Raw genomic sequence first — 14,336 nt, forward strand, 5'->3', positions numbered from 1 at the left:
GTGCCGGTGATTATCCAGACGACGGTTGTTGGTCAGTGAAAATGGAGTTCTTAGAGGCAAATGTGGAGGAGACTGAGGTTCAGGAATCGTTAATGCTGATGTGTCTGGACCCTGTTGAGACGGGCAGCGGTTCTGTTCTAGAGAGAACCAATATCCTACTGGTGCACTTGGGAGCCTGCCCGGAGGAGGTGGGTGAGCGCTGTTTGGAGGCATTGTCAATTCACCCAGGGTTTCGAGCTGCTTGTGCGGACGTGTGTAGCAGCATTGGGCCGATACCGAATTCAAACAAGAGCCAGTGGTGGTACGGCCTGGGGGAAGTATCTGAGGGTGAGACCCTCTTAGTGGACGCTGCGAAATACCACGAGGGAGCGGAGTTGACTGCTGAAGACACCTCGGAGAGAGAGAGGTTGCGGCGACTGGCCCCTGAAGCCGTGGAAGACGTAGGCAGCGTGAGTGTGGATTATATTGCGTTGAAGAGGCGCACTGTCAGTGACCAGAATATGGCCCTAGAAGAGGCGATGGCCTGTCTGAGTGGTGCGAAGTGGTTTAAGGTGCTGGATCTGAGGAGTGGATGTTGCCAGATCCCGATGAGTGAGGCCGACAAGGAGAAGATGGCCGTTATAAATTCCCTAGGAGTCTTCGGGTCCGAAAAGATGCCACAGGGCATATCTGGAGCCCTTGCAACCTTCCTGCTGGGCAGGTGGAAGACCATAGGGGATGTGGAGGCGTATGGAGTTTTGGTGTATGTGGATGATCTCTTGGTGTTTGGATTTGCCTCAGGAGAATATGAAGTGAGGTCGTTGCAGGAGCAGCTGAGAACTACTGAGTTAAAGTGTTTTCGGGACACGTGCCAGGGCTGGCGAAGGTCGCAGCTCGTGAGTGACTGTCTCTACGGAATCAAGTTTGAAATGAAGACGGAGAGACTGGAGAAAGTGATCTGGAACCAGTCGGAAGACTTACAAGTTGGAGAGAATGAAGAAAGTTGTCTGACTGAGGGTAATAGCAAACTGAGAACCCGGAGAGGGGAGTTTGCGGAGGTGAAGAAATTACAGACGAATCTCAGCAGAGAGAAGCGGAAGCTTGAAGGGAACCTGAAGATGACCATCAACAGTTCAAAAGAAGTGCAAAACCTGAAAGTTGATCTGGAAGAAGTCATGAGGAAGAAAAAGCTGGAGAGAAGTGCAGTGAATACTGAACAGGAGGCTGAAGAGACTGCAGGAGCAGTGCAGGCCACGTGTTTCCGTTTGGAGAAGATCAAACAGCAGCTACCGATCACAGGAATGAGGAAGAATACAGATTCGATGGATGATGTGCTGGATGTGTGGTACATGCTGCCTTTTGCTGACTTTCTCTCGATTGAGGAAGAGACCTTTGGCCCTTCTCCCATTGAGTCAGGTGTAGCGGGGAGGGTTAGCTGTGTGCAGTGTGGGGCATGAGTGAGAGGTTGAGAGAGGAGTTGGTAGTGGGCCCAAGGTATCCCCAGTTGTGTCCGAGCCTGAAGGGTTTAGGTGAGGGGGTACGGAGGCCTCAGAAGGGTTAGGGAACTCCAGATAGTTGGCCTAAGTAGCGCCTGAGGAACAGGGCGTGAGGGTTACTGTGTGGGGAGGAGATGTCACTGTTTGTGCTTGGGTTACGGTGTGTTGGCAGGAAAGGTGGCGAGTTATTTAGTAGTCATGAGGACATGACTTTTATTTGGTGGAGGGAGAGTGTAAAGAGGGTTTCTTCTTTTTTGTTAACTAGCAGGAATGCTAATTTGCTGATAACGAGAATGGTATTCCTTTGTAAACCAAATGGGGATTAATGTTCTTTCTTCTGAGTCTGTAAGCTTTTGTTGACGGGCTTTTGGGCAGATCAGCGCGAGGGGGTCGAGAGAGAGGACGCAATGCTCTAAACTGGGCGAGGATCGGACCCCAAAGGGGGGTCCGAGGCCGGGAGATTCTCCGAGGAGGGGGGGGGGGATGAAGCTAGATGTGCTTGGTTGACCACTCGGAGGGTCCTGAGCTGTTTGGAGAGTCGAGGAGTTCGGAGGGTCCTGAGCTGCGAGTCGAGGAGTTCGGAGGGGATCGAATGGTGGTCAGAAGACTTCAGTAATTGAGCTCCAACGGCTGTGCACGAAGTGGTTTGGACTTTGATAAGTTTGGCGCCTTTTCTTTAATTTTCTCTTCATATATACTGTATCGTTATTAATCACTTAGTAATAGTAACCTTTATAAATCGTACTCATTTAATCGCATATGGTGTACTGTCTGTTTTTGGGCGAGGCGGGGACATCACACAGCATCCACACCAGCTGATTACCCAGTTTGGCGGGGCCGAAGGCTGCTCCCCCTAGACAAGAACGAGCTGAGCCAGCCTGAGGCGACCCAGGGGGTTACATATAGAATCATGTCCGAGTACTGCAGCTCAAAGATCAATGCTGAGTGACCATAATTCTGGAGTGGAGGCTGAGTGGCTTCTTTCCATATTTCAGAGCACTAGAATATAGAAGGAAGCTGATCACAGAACTGGAAGAGAGCAATCAGCATATTCATAAAAGAGGAGATGGGTATGTACTGTAACAAAATGGCTTAGAGCTACAAGACCTAGTGCATAAAGGCTCTGTTTGCCAACAAAATGGAACTTAAAAAAACACAAAGGTGGGGGGAGAGGAAATACAAAGATAGCCAATAATTTGAAAAATGATACCAAAAGATTTTTCAGATATATAAAGTAGTAAACTAAAGCTGAGAGTAGATATTGGACCACTGGAAATGATGCTGGAGAGATAGTACAGAGATACAATGAAATGGCGGACAAACTTAATAAATAATTTGCACCAGTCTTCACTGCGGAAGACACTACTATTATACTGAAAGCTTGGCAGTATCAAGGGACAGAAGTGTGTGCAGTTGCTATTATTAGGGAGATGTGCTTGGGAAACTGACAGGTCTGAAGGTAAATAAGTCACCTGGACCTGATGGACTACAACCCAGGGTTCTAAAAGTGGTAGTTGAAGAGATTGTAGAGGCATTAGTAATGATCTTTCAAGAATCATGAAATCCTGGCATGGTTCTGGAAGACTGTAAATTTGCAAATGATGCTCCACTCTTCAAGAAGGGAGGGAAGCAGAAAAAAAAAGGAAATTATAGGCCAGTAAACCTGACCTCAGTAGTTAGGAAGCTATAGGGATTGATAGTTAAGCTTGTGGTTTCAGGCTACTTGGAGGCACATGACAAAATAGGCTAAAGTCAGCATGGTTTCCTTAAGGGAAAATCTTGCCTGACAAATCTATTGGATTTCTTTGAAGAGATTACAAAGGTACATTAATTATCAAAGTATACAACTCTGAAAGTCTTCTCCAGATTACCATGAAGCCAAGGAAGAAAAGGAGTATGACCATCAACATCTAAATCCCTTCTCTCCACACAAAAATGAACATAATCAAAACAGGCACGTCGCACCCCTGCCCCCACATGAAAAGAGAGACAGATTGGGCAAAAGCTACAGAATATGAGAAACTCTCAAGACTGATAAAAATCTATCGTCTAAATCCATATCCACAATGCAGAAAACCTGGATAACATTCTCCATGACCAGTGGCAGTCCTTTCCTTTTCCGTAGCAGAGTGATCCCACCAGTGATCAAAAAGTAGTCTTTGTAGTCTTCCCCTCTCTGTAGCAGAGCAATCCAACAGCAATCAAAAGCCAGTCTTCCCTCTCCAGAAGTGGAGTGATCCTACCAATGATCAGAAGGTAGGCAGCTGGCGTGTACCCTCCACATGTGTCCTGATGTTTCAACCTCCCTCATTGCTTTAATTGGCAAACAAATGGAAGCTCTAATCAGCGAAATGGAGTCAAACATTCGCTTGCACCCTGCAGCCTTCTCACCATGAGGTTCCCGGAAGCCAGCTCTGCCTCTCAGAATCTTCTTGGAGACTGCAGAGTGCTGAAACACCCAAATTATCTCCAAAATGCACATCATAGGCTCCAAAAAACAGAATAGACAAAGGAAAATTGGTGGATGTTGTGTACTTGGATTTTCAGAATACGTTTGACAAGGTGCCGCACACGAGGCTGCTAAACAAGAGCCCAGTGTGTTACAGGAGATATACTTGCATGGATGGGGCATTGATTGATTGGCAGGAGTCCAAGAATGGGCAGAAAGGTTTCCTTTTCAGATTGCTTGCCAGTAACCAGTGGTATTCCACAGGTACCAATTCTTTTTATGTGGCGATTAACGATTCGGATGGCAATATTGATGGTTTTGTGGCCAAGTAGGCAGACGATATGAAGATAGCTGGAGGGGCAAGTAGTGTTGAGGAACAAAGAGGTTCGAGAAGAAATTACTTAGATCATGAGAATGGACAAAGTGGTGGCAGATGGAATAGTGTCAGGAAATGTACAGTCATGCTGTTTGGTAGAAGGAATAAAAGCTTAGGCTACTTTAGGCTACAAGGGAGTCCTTGTGCAGGATTCTCCAAAGATTAATTTGCAGGTTGATTCATTGACGAGGAAGGCAAATGCAATGTTAGCATTGATTTTACGAGGATGAGAACATAAAAGCATGGATGTAATGCTGAGGCTGTATACAGCTCTGGTAAGGCCTCACTTGGGAGTATTGTGACCAGTTTTGGGCCCCTTATTTAAGGATGTTGAAGGGCTTACAGGAGGTTCAGGAATGAAAGGGTTATCACACGAGCAGTGAAGGAAGGCTCTGTGTCTATACTCACCGGAATTTGGAAAAAGGAGGGGGAGTCTCACTAAAATGTATCAAATGTTGAAAGGCCTAGATAGAGTGGTTGTGAAGAAGATATTTCCTTTGGTGGGGGAGTCTCCGACCAGGAGGCACAGCCTCAAAATGGAGGGATGTCATTTAAAACAAAGATGAGGAGGAATTCCTTTATAGTCAGGGAGTGGTGAATCTGTGGAATTCATTGCCACAGGTCACTGGGGACACTTAAGGCAGAGGTTAATAGGTTCTTGGTTAGTCAGGGCATGAAAGGTTATGGGGAGAAGGCAAGAGAATGGGGTTGAGAAGGAAATGGATCACCCACGATGAAGTGGCAGAGCAGACTTGATGGGCCAAATGGCCTAATTCTGCTCCTGCATCTTATGGTCTAATAAACAGATACTGGTTCCTATCATTTCAAGTTGGAAGGTGACTAATTGTCAAAGGTCTTCAGCATTTGCTTGTTCAGCAGTGGAGATGGACACCGGAAGCTGAATTTCCCATCCAGTTTGTGGGCTGGCTTTTCTCCTTCAGTGATCCAGGACTTTGTGACAACTTTCAGAGCATATGGAGAGCTGACAGGCATAAGTACTCAGACTGAGTGAGGCTCCACAAATGAACCTGGAGTCTAACTTAAACTGCTAGATGTGGAAAGCAAAAGCTGCTGGTGTCTGAATCTGTGACCTGAAGAAGACAGTACTGAAGGAAGAAATTAATATAGATTCTCATCTGCTCAAGGAGGAAAGTTCAGAGAAAGAGACTCACAAGGACTTGAGGAGAACGAAAATGCTGAGTTTAATGGATTTACTAACAGGAATATTAATGCAACATGCGCTTAGGAGGTGAGGCACTGAGATAAAAAATAAAGTGTGTTTAAAAATATTTGAAAAATGTTCAAGGTAGTGCCACTGCCTTTTTAATATGCAGGTAGTATCTTAATTAGGTTGGGCACCCTTAGGAAAAAGAGACTGATATTCTAAGCAGCTCCTGCCAATAAATTTCAGAACTCAGTTCTCTTGTCCACACAACTCCAACTTTACTTTGCTGTTCTCTTTCATTCTTTGAGATAAGACTTGGACAATTAGTAACAGATTATCTTGCTTCTGCTGAGCAAACAACTAGAACAAATTTCTTTTCCACTAACATGCTGGTAGAGGTGGACAATTTTGAAATGACCAAATTAGAAGGAACAAAGTAAAAGAGATATTATTTTTTCAGGGCTTTATTGCACAGTATGGAAACACGAAACTTTTAGTTAAATGCCCAATTCAGCACCGAGCATTATTTCAGCTTAGATACACTGATACCATTTTGTAAATGATAGACATTGCATTTTCAAATGTGTCAAATATTAATCTCCTATTACATATATTATTTATATTTATAACTTAAATGATCTGTATACCATCTCAGTAACAGATGAACTTGTCTATGATTCAACGTATAGAACATAAAAAATGAACTAAAGATGGGTTTTAAATCAATTTAAGATTAACATTTGGAAATGGCCTAGAATGTGAACAAATTTCTAAACTTCCTTCAAACACAGGAGGTATTTCAGTCTATCAAAATAATGCCAGCTGCCAGAGGGATCCCATTCCTCATTAACTTTTATTGTAACCTAATCCTCTATATTCTCAATTTTCCCCTTATTCTATAATCCACCTATCAATTTGGATTAATTTGCAGTAGCTAATTAACATAAATATAAATTAATGTTTTTTTGTTTGAAATAAGTTGCTTCACTGATGATAGAAAGAAATATACAGCTTTAGAAAATTAAGTTTAATGTTAATTCAGAGACTGGGTATGTTCAATACTCATAATTTCAAGCATCGATAGGTTTAGGAGTCTAACTTTTCTGAACTGCTTTAGTCTCTGTTGCTAGGGTACTTCTGTAGAGGACAGATTTCCAACAATAACGAAATGGTGATATAACTCCAAAATTGGAAATCACACAACATGAAAGGAATTTGCAGATGGCAGATGTCCCTCCTGGTTGTAGGAGTCATGTTTGGGAATTGCTGACGAAAACAGTGCATTTTTATAAATGGTACACACTTCAGTCAAGATGTACCAGTGGTAGAAGAAGAGAATATTTACTAAAAATTTAAAACCATAATTGAGAGGCTGAAAAAGTATTCATTCCCTTTATACTTACTGTACTAATTTTCCTCTGGTGCAATACGAACTCACCCAATTTGTTGATATAGAAAATTGGAGGATCACTTGTTTTAAATGAATTCCTAAGAATACCCAACAGTATGGTAGATTTCATACAGACTAAACAAATATGAAGACAAAGGAGCATTCAACGCAAGTCAGGGAAATGATATTAGAGAATAACAAATCTGTGGAAGGGTACAAGAACATCTTAAAGGCAAAAAAACATGCTTTGGAGCTCAATGTTGTCCATTGTGAAAAAGTGCAAAAAAATGCAAAACCACAGCTACACTGCCAAGGTCAGGCCCAGGTGTTGAAGAAAGGCACTTGTCAGAGAGACTACAGTGACATCAACGGTCACTTTGAATGAGCTGCAGAAGTCAGTGGCAGCAAAGGTAAATGAAGTTCATGACTTCACAATCTCTAAGGCCTTGCACAAAAAATAGTATTTATGGAAGAGTGGCAAGGAAGACACCTTGGCTGAAAACAAAGCATATTGTTGCCTGTTAAGATTTTGCAAAGTGTCACTTAAAAAATAATGTAAAGATGTAGATGGAGTTGTGCTTGGATAACACTAAAGTGGAACTTTTTGGCTTCAACTTCGTGGCATAAATTTAATACTGCACATCAGACAGTTAACACCATCCCTACTGTAAAGTGTGGTGGAGGTAGCATCATGCTATGGGGATGCTTTTCAGCAATAGGGACTGGAAATTTGGTCAGCATTCATGGGAAGATGAATGTTGTTAAATACATTGAGATCCTGAACAAATGTCTCTACCAGAAAGTTTAAACTGGGAGGAACTTCATTTTTCAGCCAGGCAATAACCCAAAGCACACTGCCAGACAACCATGGAGTGGCTTCAAATGAAGAAAATTGATGTCCTTGAGTGGTGCAGTTAGAGTTCTGACCTTAACCTGTTCATCTCTGGCAAGACCTCAAGATTGCTGTCAACTGCCACTCCTCAAATAACCTGGCAGAACTTGAGCAATTTTGCAAGGAGGAATGGGCAAATCTTGCTCCATCACAATGTGCACAGCGAATAGAGACACCTATTATTTGAGACAGTTATTACTGGCTACAATAACTGCTAGAGATGATTTATCTAAGTACTGAGCAAAGGGCAATGAATACTTTTGAACTGCTGACATTTCAGTTTTTGAAATCTGAATTTTTCATGTTTTACAATTCTCCATTTTTGGGGCTCTGTGAAAAAAGGAGAATATGATTCATAAATAAAAATTCTCAGTGAAATTGATCAAAATCCTTGGTTACAATACTCATTTATGTGAACTAAGAGTTGGGAGCTTAATACTTCGACAAAGCACCATAAATACACTAAACACCAAATACAATTAAATATTTAGTAGATACCTTTTCTATTGGATGACCTGCAACAGGTTCATCATCCACAGCCAAGATTCGATCCCCAACTTTAACTCTTCCATCCTATAAAAACACAAAACTTAAACTTTCAATAATGATGTTGTCACCCTCTGATGCAAACACTGGGGTGCTGAGGCCTATTCAACATTTTCCAAGTTCCACTGGAGCTATTTCCAAGGTGCTCAAAAAATTCATCTTTTATAAGGGAAGTTCTTGTTTGTTTTCTCAGTGACCACTCCTACCCAAACACACCACTGCTACCCTTAGGTTCCATAAGTATACCCCTGATCTTCCTCATTTTCCATCATCGAGTTAATCCACTGCCAACAGCAACATTTTTCTGTGGCTCTCTTTCCCTACCATCATCTAAACACCTGGCCAAATGACTACTACTTTGAGAGTTTTCTTTCAAGCAATGATGATACCCTGGTGTCAAATATTGTTGTGTAAAGACTGTTTGTACTGCTTACAATTCATCTGGTAGAAGCTATCCACTAAACCCATGCCCCCCACCTTAGGTGCAACTTGGACTTATTTTTTTTAAACAGTAAGTCTTAAATATTTTACGTAAATCACAATTCAGTTCAGATATCTCTACCAGTCTACTGCCAGAAGTTAATGGTTCAACAAATGAAACCATTCATGTAGGATTTTTGTTAAAAGCTATAAAGAGAACTTTTTGTTTTTTTTATGATATGACTCAAGTTTACATTGCTAAATCAGTGAATCAACTGATCATTAAATTATTGTATTTTCAACTGGGTTAGAAGACCTTGGATTTCCAGCACAAAATCTAAGGTGAAGTACTGTTAATTTATTAGAGTAGAAAATTCCATATTACTATTTCAAAGATCATAAGGAAAGTTGGAAAAGGTCAGCCGTCAATTAACATCACTAAAAGTATTTCTGAACTTTGCCTCCTTCTATTTGTGTAACTATCTCCTTTAAGAACAATCTACTGGGTGTAATATACTTCAGCATGCTCTGATATAGTGAAGTGTCCTCTGAAATGTACTGGGTTGTTTTTTTCTTCAAACTTACCTTTGATGCTGTTCCATTTTCTGTTAGATTCTTGATAACCACTCCATCATTGGTACTCTCTTCACTAATTGCAATTCCTAGTCCACTTTGATCCTATACAAATAAGGACATGTTTAGCCTTCCATTGACATATTCAGATATATAGTCTCCATAGATGAGTGTATTCCCACAAAATCATTCAGAGTCTTCCCCAAACAGAAGCCCTGGTTGAATCATGAGATCCACAATCTGCAGAGGACCAGATCATTGACATTCAGGTCTGGTGACTAAGTAAGAACAAGAGGTTTAGGCATGACTTCCAGAAAGCCATCTCACAGGCGAAGTGGTAATTTCAGACTAAACTTGGATCAGTGAAGGACGTTCAACAGCTGTGGCAGGGCTTGAATGCTATTACCTATTACAAACTGAAATCAAGGTGGCAACAGGGCTTAGCTTCCAGATGAGCTCAATGCCGTCTATGCTCACTTTGACCGACAAAACATGGAGGAACCCTTACGAACTCCCAGAGCCCCCAATGACCCTGCAATTTCAGTTTCTGAGGCTAACGTGATAGCATCCTTATGGACGGTGAACCTGAAGAAAACATCTGGCCCAGACGGAGTACCTGTGCTGCTCAACTGGCTGGAGTGGTCACCAAATATCTTTAACTTCTCACTTTGGTAGTCTGAGGTACCTACCTGCTTCAAGCAAATTTCAATTATACTGGTGCCTAAGAATGCAGAAACCTGCCTTAATGACTATCGTTCAATAGCAATTACATCTACAGTGAAGTATTTTGAGAACTTGGTGATGAAACATATCAACTTCTGCCTGAGAAGCGACTTGGATCCTCGTGGCAAAACAGTTCCACAACAGATGCCTTTTCATTGGCTCTTCACTCAGCTCTGGAACAGCTGAACAGCAAAGATGCATACATCAGGATGCTCTTTATTGAAAGCATCTCGGAATTTAATTTCATCACCCCTTCAAAATTAATCATAGCTTCAAGACCTTTGCCTCAATTCCTCCTTGTGCAATTGGATCCTCAATTTCCTCAGTTGCAGACCCCATTCAGTTTGGATTGAACAACACCTTCTCCACAACCTCCTTCAGCACAGATGCACCATAAGCCTGTATGTTTAGGCCTCAGCTCTACTCGCTTTACACTTTGACTGCGGTGCTAAGCACAGCTCCATATTTAAGTTTGCTGATGACACCACTGCCATTGGTGGAATCAAAGGTGCTGATGAATCAGCATATAGGAGGCAGATAGAAAATCTGGCAAGAATAGTACTACAACAAACACCTCTCACTCAATGTCAGCAAAATCAAGGAGCTGATTATTGACTTCAGGAGGAGGAAACCAACAGTCCATAAGCCAGTCAGAGGACCTCTCCTGGGGCCCAGCATGTAAATGCAATTACAAAGAAAGCATGGCAGCAACTCTACTTCCTTAGAAGTTTGTTATGATTTGGCAAGAAAAAACAAGCTTTGACAAACTTCTATAGGTATGCGGTGGAGAGTATGTCGATTGGCCTGTATGGATACACCAATGCCCTTATACAGAAAATACTACAAAAAGTAGTGGATACAGTCCAATTAATCATGGGCAAAGCCCTCCCATGTACTGATCCCATCTACACAAAGTGCTGTTGCAAGAAAACGGCATCAGTCATCAAGGGCTCCATGACCCAGGCCATGCTCTCCTTGCTGCTGCTATCGGTATGAAGGTCCACGAGCCTCAGAACTCACCACCAGGTTCAGAAACAGTTATTACACCTCAACCATCAGGCTTGTGAACCAGTACGGATATCTTCACTCAATTTCACTCGTCCCCACACTGAACTGTTCCCACAACCTATAGACTCACTTTCAAAAACTGTTCATCGAACGATCTCAATATTTATTGCTTATTTATTTCTATTAATTTTTAAATTTTGTATTTGCGCAGTTTGTTGTCTTTTGCACACGGGCTGTTTGTCCAACGTGTTGGGTGTGATCTCTCCTTTATTCTTTATGGTTGTTGGATTTACTAAGTATGCCTGCAAGAAAACCAATCTAAGGGTTGTATATGGTGACTTTGATTATAACTGTACTTTGAACTCTGCAATGTTAGAAGCAGCAATACTAAAGATGGTTATTACTCTCACAGAAAATTGGTGCAATTATCATCCAATCTTGGAACAAAAATACTGCTGCTTTAATGGAAAATTTTATGAAGTCAGGGAAAGTAGAATCAAAACCCAATTTATCATGGTTATCTCTCAAAACACTTTTTCTATTCCTCTGCTTTTAAAAAAAGTACTCTCTATTGAGAACTAACATGCCACTCAGACATCAGATGATCTTCACATTTCCAGAACTGGTGAATCATAGTTGGCACCTCTTAGTCTTAGCCAATCTGGCCTACATGTGGGTCCAAACCCTGTTTATGGTTGATTCTTAAAGGAAAATGAGGAATTTGCAACACTGGCATTGCTAGGGACATCAGCATCTCATGAATAAATCGCATAAGGTTTCAGTCAAATTGACTGGAGTTGAATTGGATGTTACAATTGTGAAAATTTAAAGACAAACCTTGGAAGTCAGATGGAACAGGTGGGCTGGTGATGATAACCAATCAGCTTCCCACGACACACACCAATTCACCAACGAAGCTTTGTGTATTTTTCAGCTACTTCCAGGTTTAACTCTAGAGGACTATTTATTCTGGGCTATAGAAAAGCTACTGGATAAAGACATATTATCTTGAGGGCGTGTAGGACTAGAATTCATTTTTACCCATCTAATCTTACTTTTAACCCTGCATCTTTCTGTAGCCCAACTTCCACCAAGGGGTTGTAATCAGAGCATCTCTCTGCAAGATTAAGAAATTCTCCCTTCCCTCATTCATTGGGCATCCACTATCCTGGCTTCAGGCTCCATATCTGGTCCAGGACTGTGGATATTGCATGCAATGATAAGTTAACTCTAACAACTTGAATAGCATCCAGACGGAAAGTATGTTTGAAAGAGGGAAGAGTATATGCCAGAGCTCCTATATGTCTGGACTTCTGAATTACCTGATTAATATCCCATTTACTGGTCACAAACATTACTGTGGACAGTACAGCAGAGTAGTGCCATCAATCAGCAAATGGGGTTCAATTCCTGCCACTGTCTGTCAGGTATCATATATTTTCACCGTGAGTTTTAACGTGCTCCAGTTTCCTCCCACATTCAAGACATATTGTATAGGTTAGCATATTAAGTTGTGCCATGTTATGGTGATGCTGGAAGACACTTATGGGCTACCCCAGCACATTCCTGTATATGGACTGTGGTGATTGTTGATGAAAATGACATATTTTATTGTATGTTTCAATGTATATGTGACAAATAAAGCTAATCTTTAATCACAATCTTTCAAAACCTACCATGTCCAAGAATATGGCCATCCGAGTTTAAAGGAAGCACATCATAGACTTCAAAATAAAAAACACAAAATGCTGGCAGAACTCAGCAGGCCAGACAGCATCTATAGGAGGAGTAATAACGACGTTTCGGGCCGAAACCCTTCATCAGGAGTTAAGTAACATGGGATGGTCGAGGGGGGATAAGAAGTGGGGGGAGGGATAAAGTAGAGAGCTGGGAAGTGATAGGCTGGAGGGAAATGGACTAGGGGAAAGGTGGAGAATTATGGGAAATAAAAGAGTAAGAAAGGTAGGGCTGGGGGGGGGGAAGAGATTATAGTGAGGGGGGAAAAAGAGAGAGAAACAGACTAAAATAATACAAAATAATAGATAGGGATGGGGGGGGGGGGGCAGGGGTATCATCAACGGAGGTCAGTGAGTTGGATGTTCATGCCGGCAGGAAGAAGGCTACCTAGGCGGGAGATAAGGTATTGCTCCATCGACCTGCGTGTGGCCTCATCTTGACGGTAGAGGAGGCCATGGACAGACATGTCGGAGTGGGAGTGGTCTGTGGAATTGAAGTGTGTGGCCACAGGGAGATCCCGCCACTGCTGGAGGACCGAGCATTGGTGTTCGGCGAAACAGTCTCCCAGTCTGCGGCGAGTCTCCCCAATGTATAAATGGCCACATCGGAAGCACTGGATACAGTATATCACCCCAGTTGACTCGCAGGTGAAGTGGTGCCTCACCTGAAAGGACTGTCTGGGGCCTGGGATGGTGGTGAAGGAAGAAGTGTGGGGGCAGGTGTAGCACTTCTTCCGTTTGCAGGGATGAGTGCCCGGAGGGAGGTCTGTGGGGAGGGATGGGGGGGATGAATGGATAAGGGAGTCACGTAGGGAGCGATCCCTGCGGAAAGCTGTGAATGGGGTGGAGGGGAAAATGTGGTTGGTGGTGGGATCACGTAGGAGGTGGCGGAAGTTATGGAGGATTATGCATTGGATCTGTAGGCTGGTAGGGTGATAAGTGAGGTCCAGGGGGACTCTATCCCTGGTGAGCTGGCGGGGGGATGGGGTGAGGCGCATGAAATACGGGAGATGCGATAGAGGGCAGAGTTGATAGTGGACGAAGGGAAGCCCCTTTCTTTAAAAAAAGGAAGACATCTCCTTTGTCCTAGAAGGTTCATCTCTAATTGTCGTTGGGACATTAACCGTCTCGACTTCACCACCCCTTGCTCCAATTCCAACCTTACCCCATCTGAACGCTCTGCTCTCCATTCCCTCCGCAACAATCCCAACCTTACCATTAAACCCGCTGATAAGGGGGGTGCTGCTGTCGTCTGGCACACCAACCTGTACATAGCGGAGGCACGACGACAACTTGCTGACACCTCCTCTTATCTACCCCTGGACCATGACTCCACTAGGGAGCACCAGTCCATTGTCTCCCAAACCATTTCCGATCTCATCAGCTCGGGAGATCTCCCATCCACGGCCACCAAACTTATAGTTCCTACACCCCGCACTTCTCATTTCTACCTCCTACCTAAGATTCACAAACCTGCCTGTCCAGGCAGACCCATTGTCTCTGCTTGCTCCTGCCCCACTGAACTCATTTCTGCCTATCTTGACTCTGTTTTATCTCCCCTTGTTCAATCCCTTCCCACCTCT

General features: G+C 43.0%; 1 protein-coding gene across 12 annotated transcripts in view; it reads right to left on the minus strand.

Annotated features, from left to right (window-relative positions):
- Window positions 1-14,336, minus strand: part of LOC132396778 (multiple PDZ domain protein) — a 202,091-nt gene that overhangs the window by 43,799 nt on the left and 143,956 nt on the right. For all 12 annotated transcript variants that reach the window (XR_009513123.1, XM_059974662.1, XM_059974663.1 and 9 more), the window contains 2 exons: window positions 9,299-9,391; window positions 8,246-8,320 (listed from right to left, as the gene is read on the minus strand). Coding sequence is in view for 11 of the 12 variants with exons in the window: in XM_059974662.1 (XP_059830645.1) it covers window positions 8,246-8,320; window positions 9,299-9,391 (168 nt within the window). In the remaining variant the exon portion in view is untranslated. The remainder of the gene's footprint in view (window positions 1-8,245; window positions 8,321-9,298; window positions 9,392-14,336) is intronic.

Source organism: Hypanus sabinus, chromosome 7, assembly GCF_030144855.1.
Source record: "Hypanus sabinus isolate sHypSab1 chromosome 7, sHypSab1.hap1, whole genome shotgun sequence".
NCBI classification, from domain to species: domain Eukaryota; kingdom Metazoa; phylum Chordata; class Chondrichthyes; order Myliobatiformes; family Dasyatidae; genus Hypanus; species Hypanus sabinus.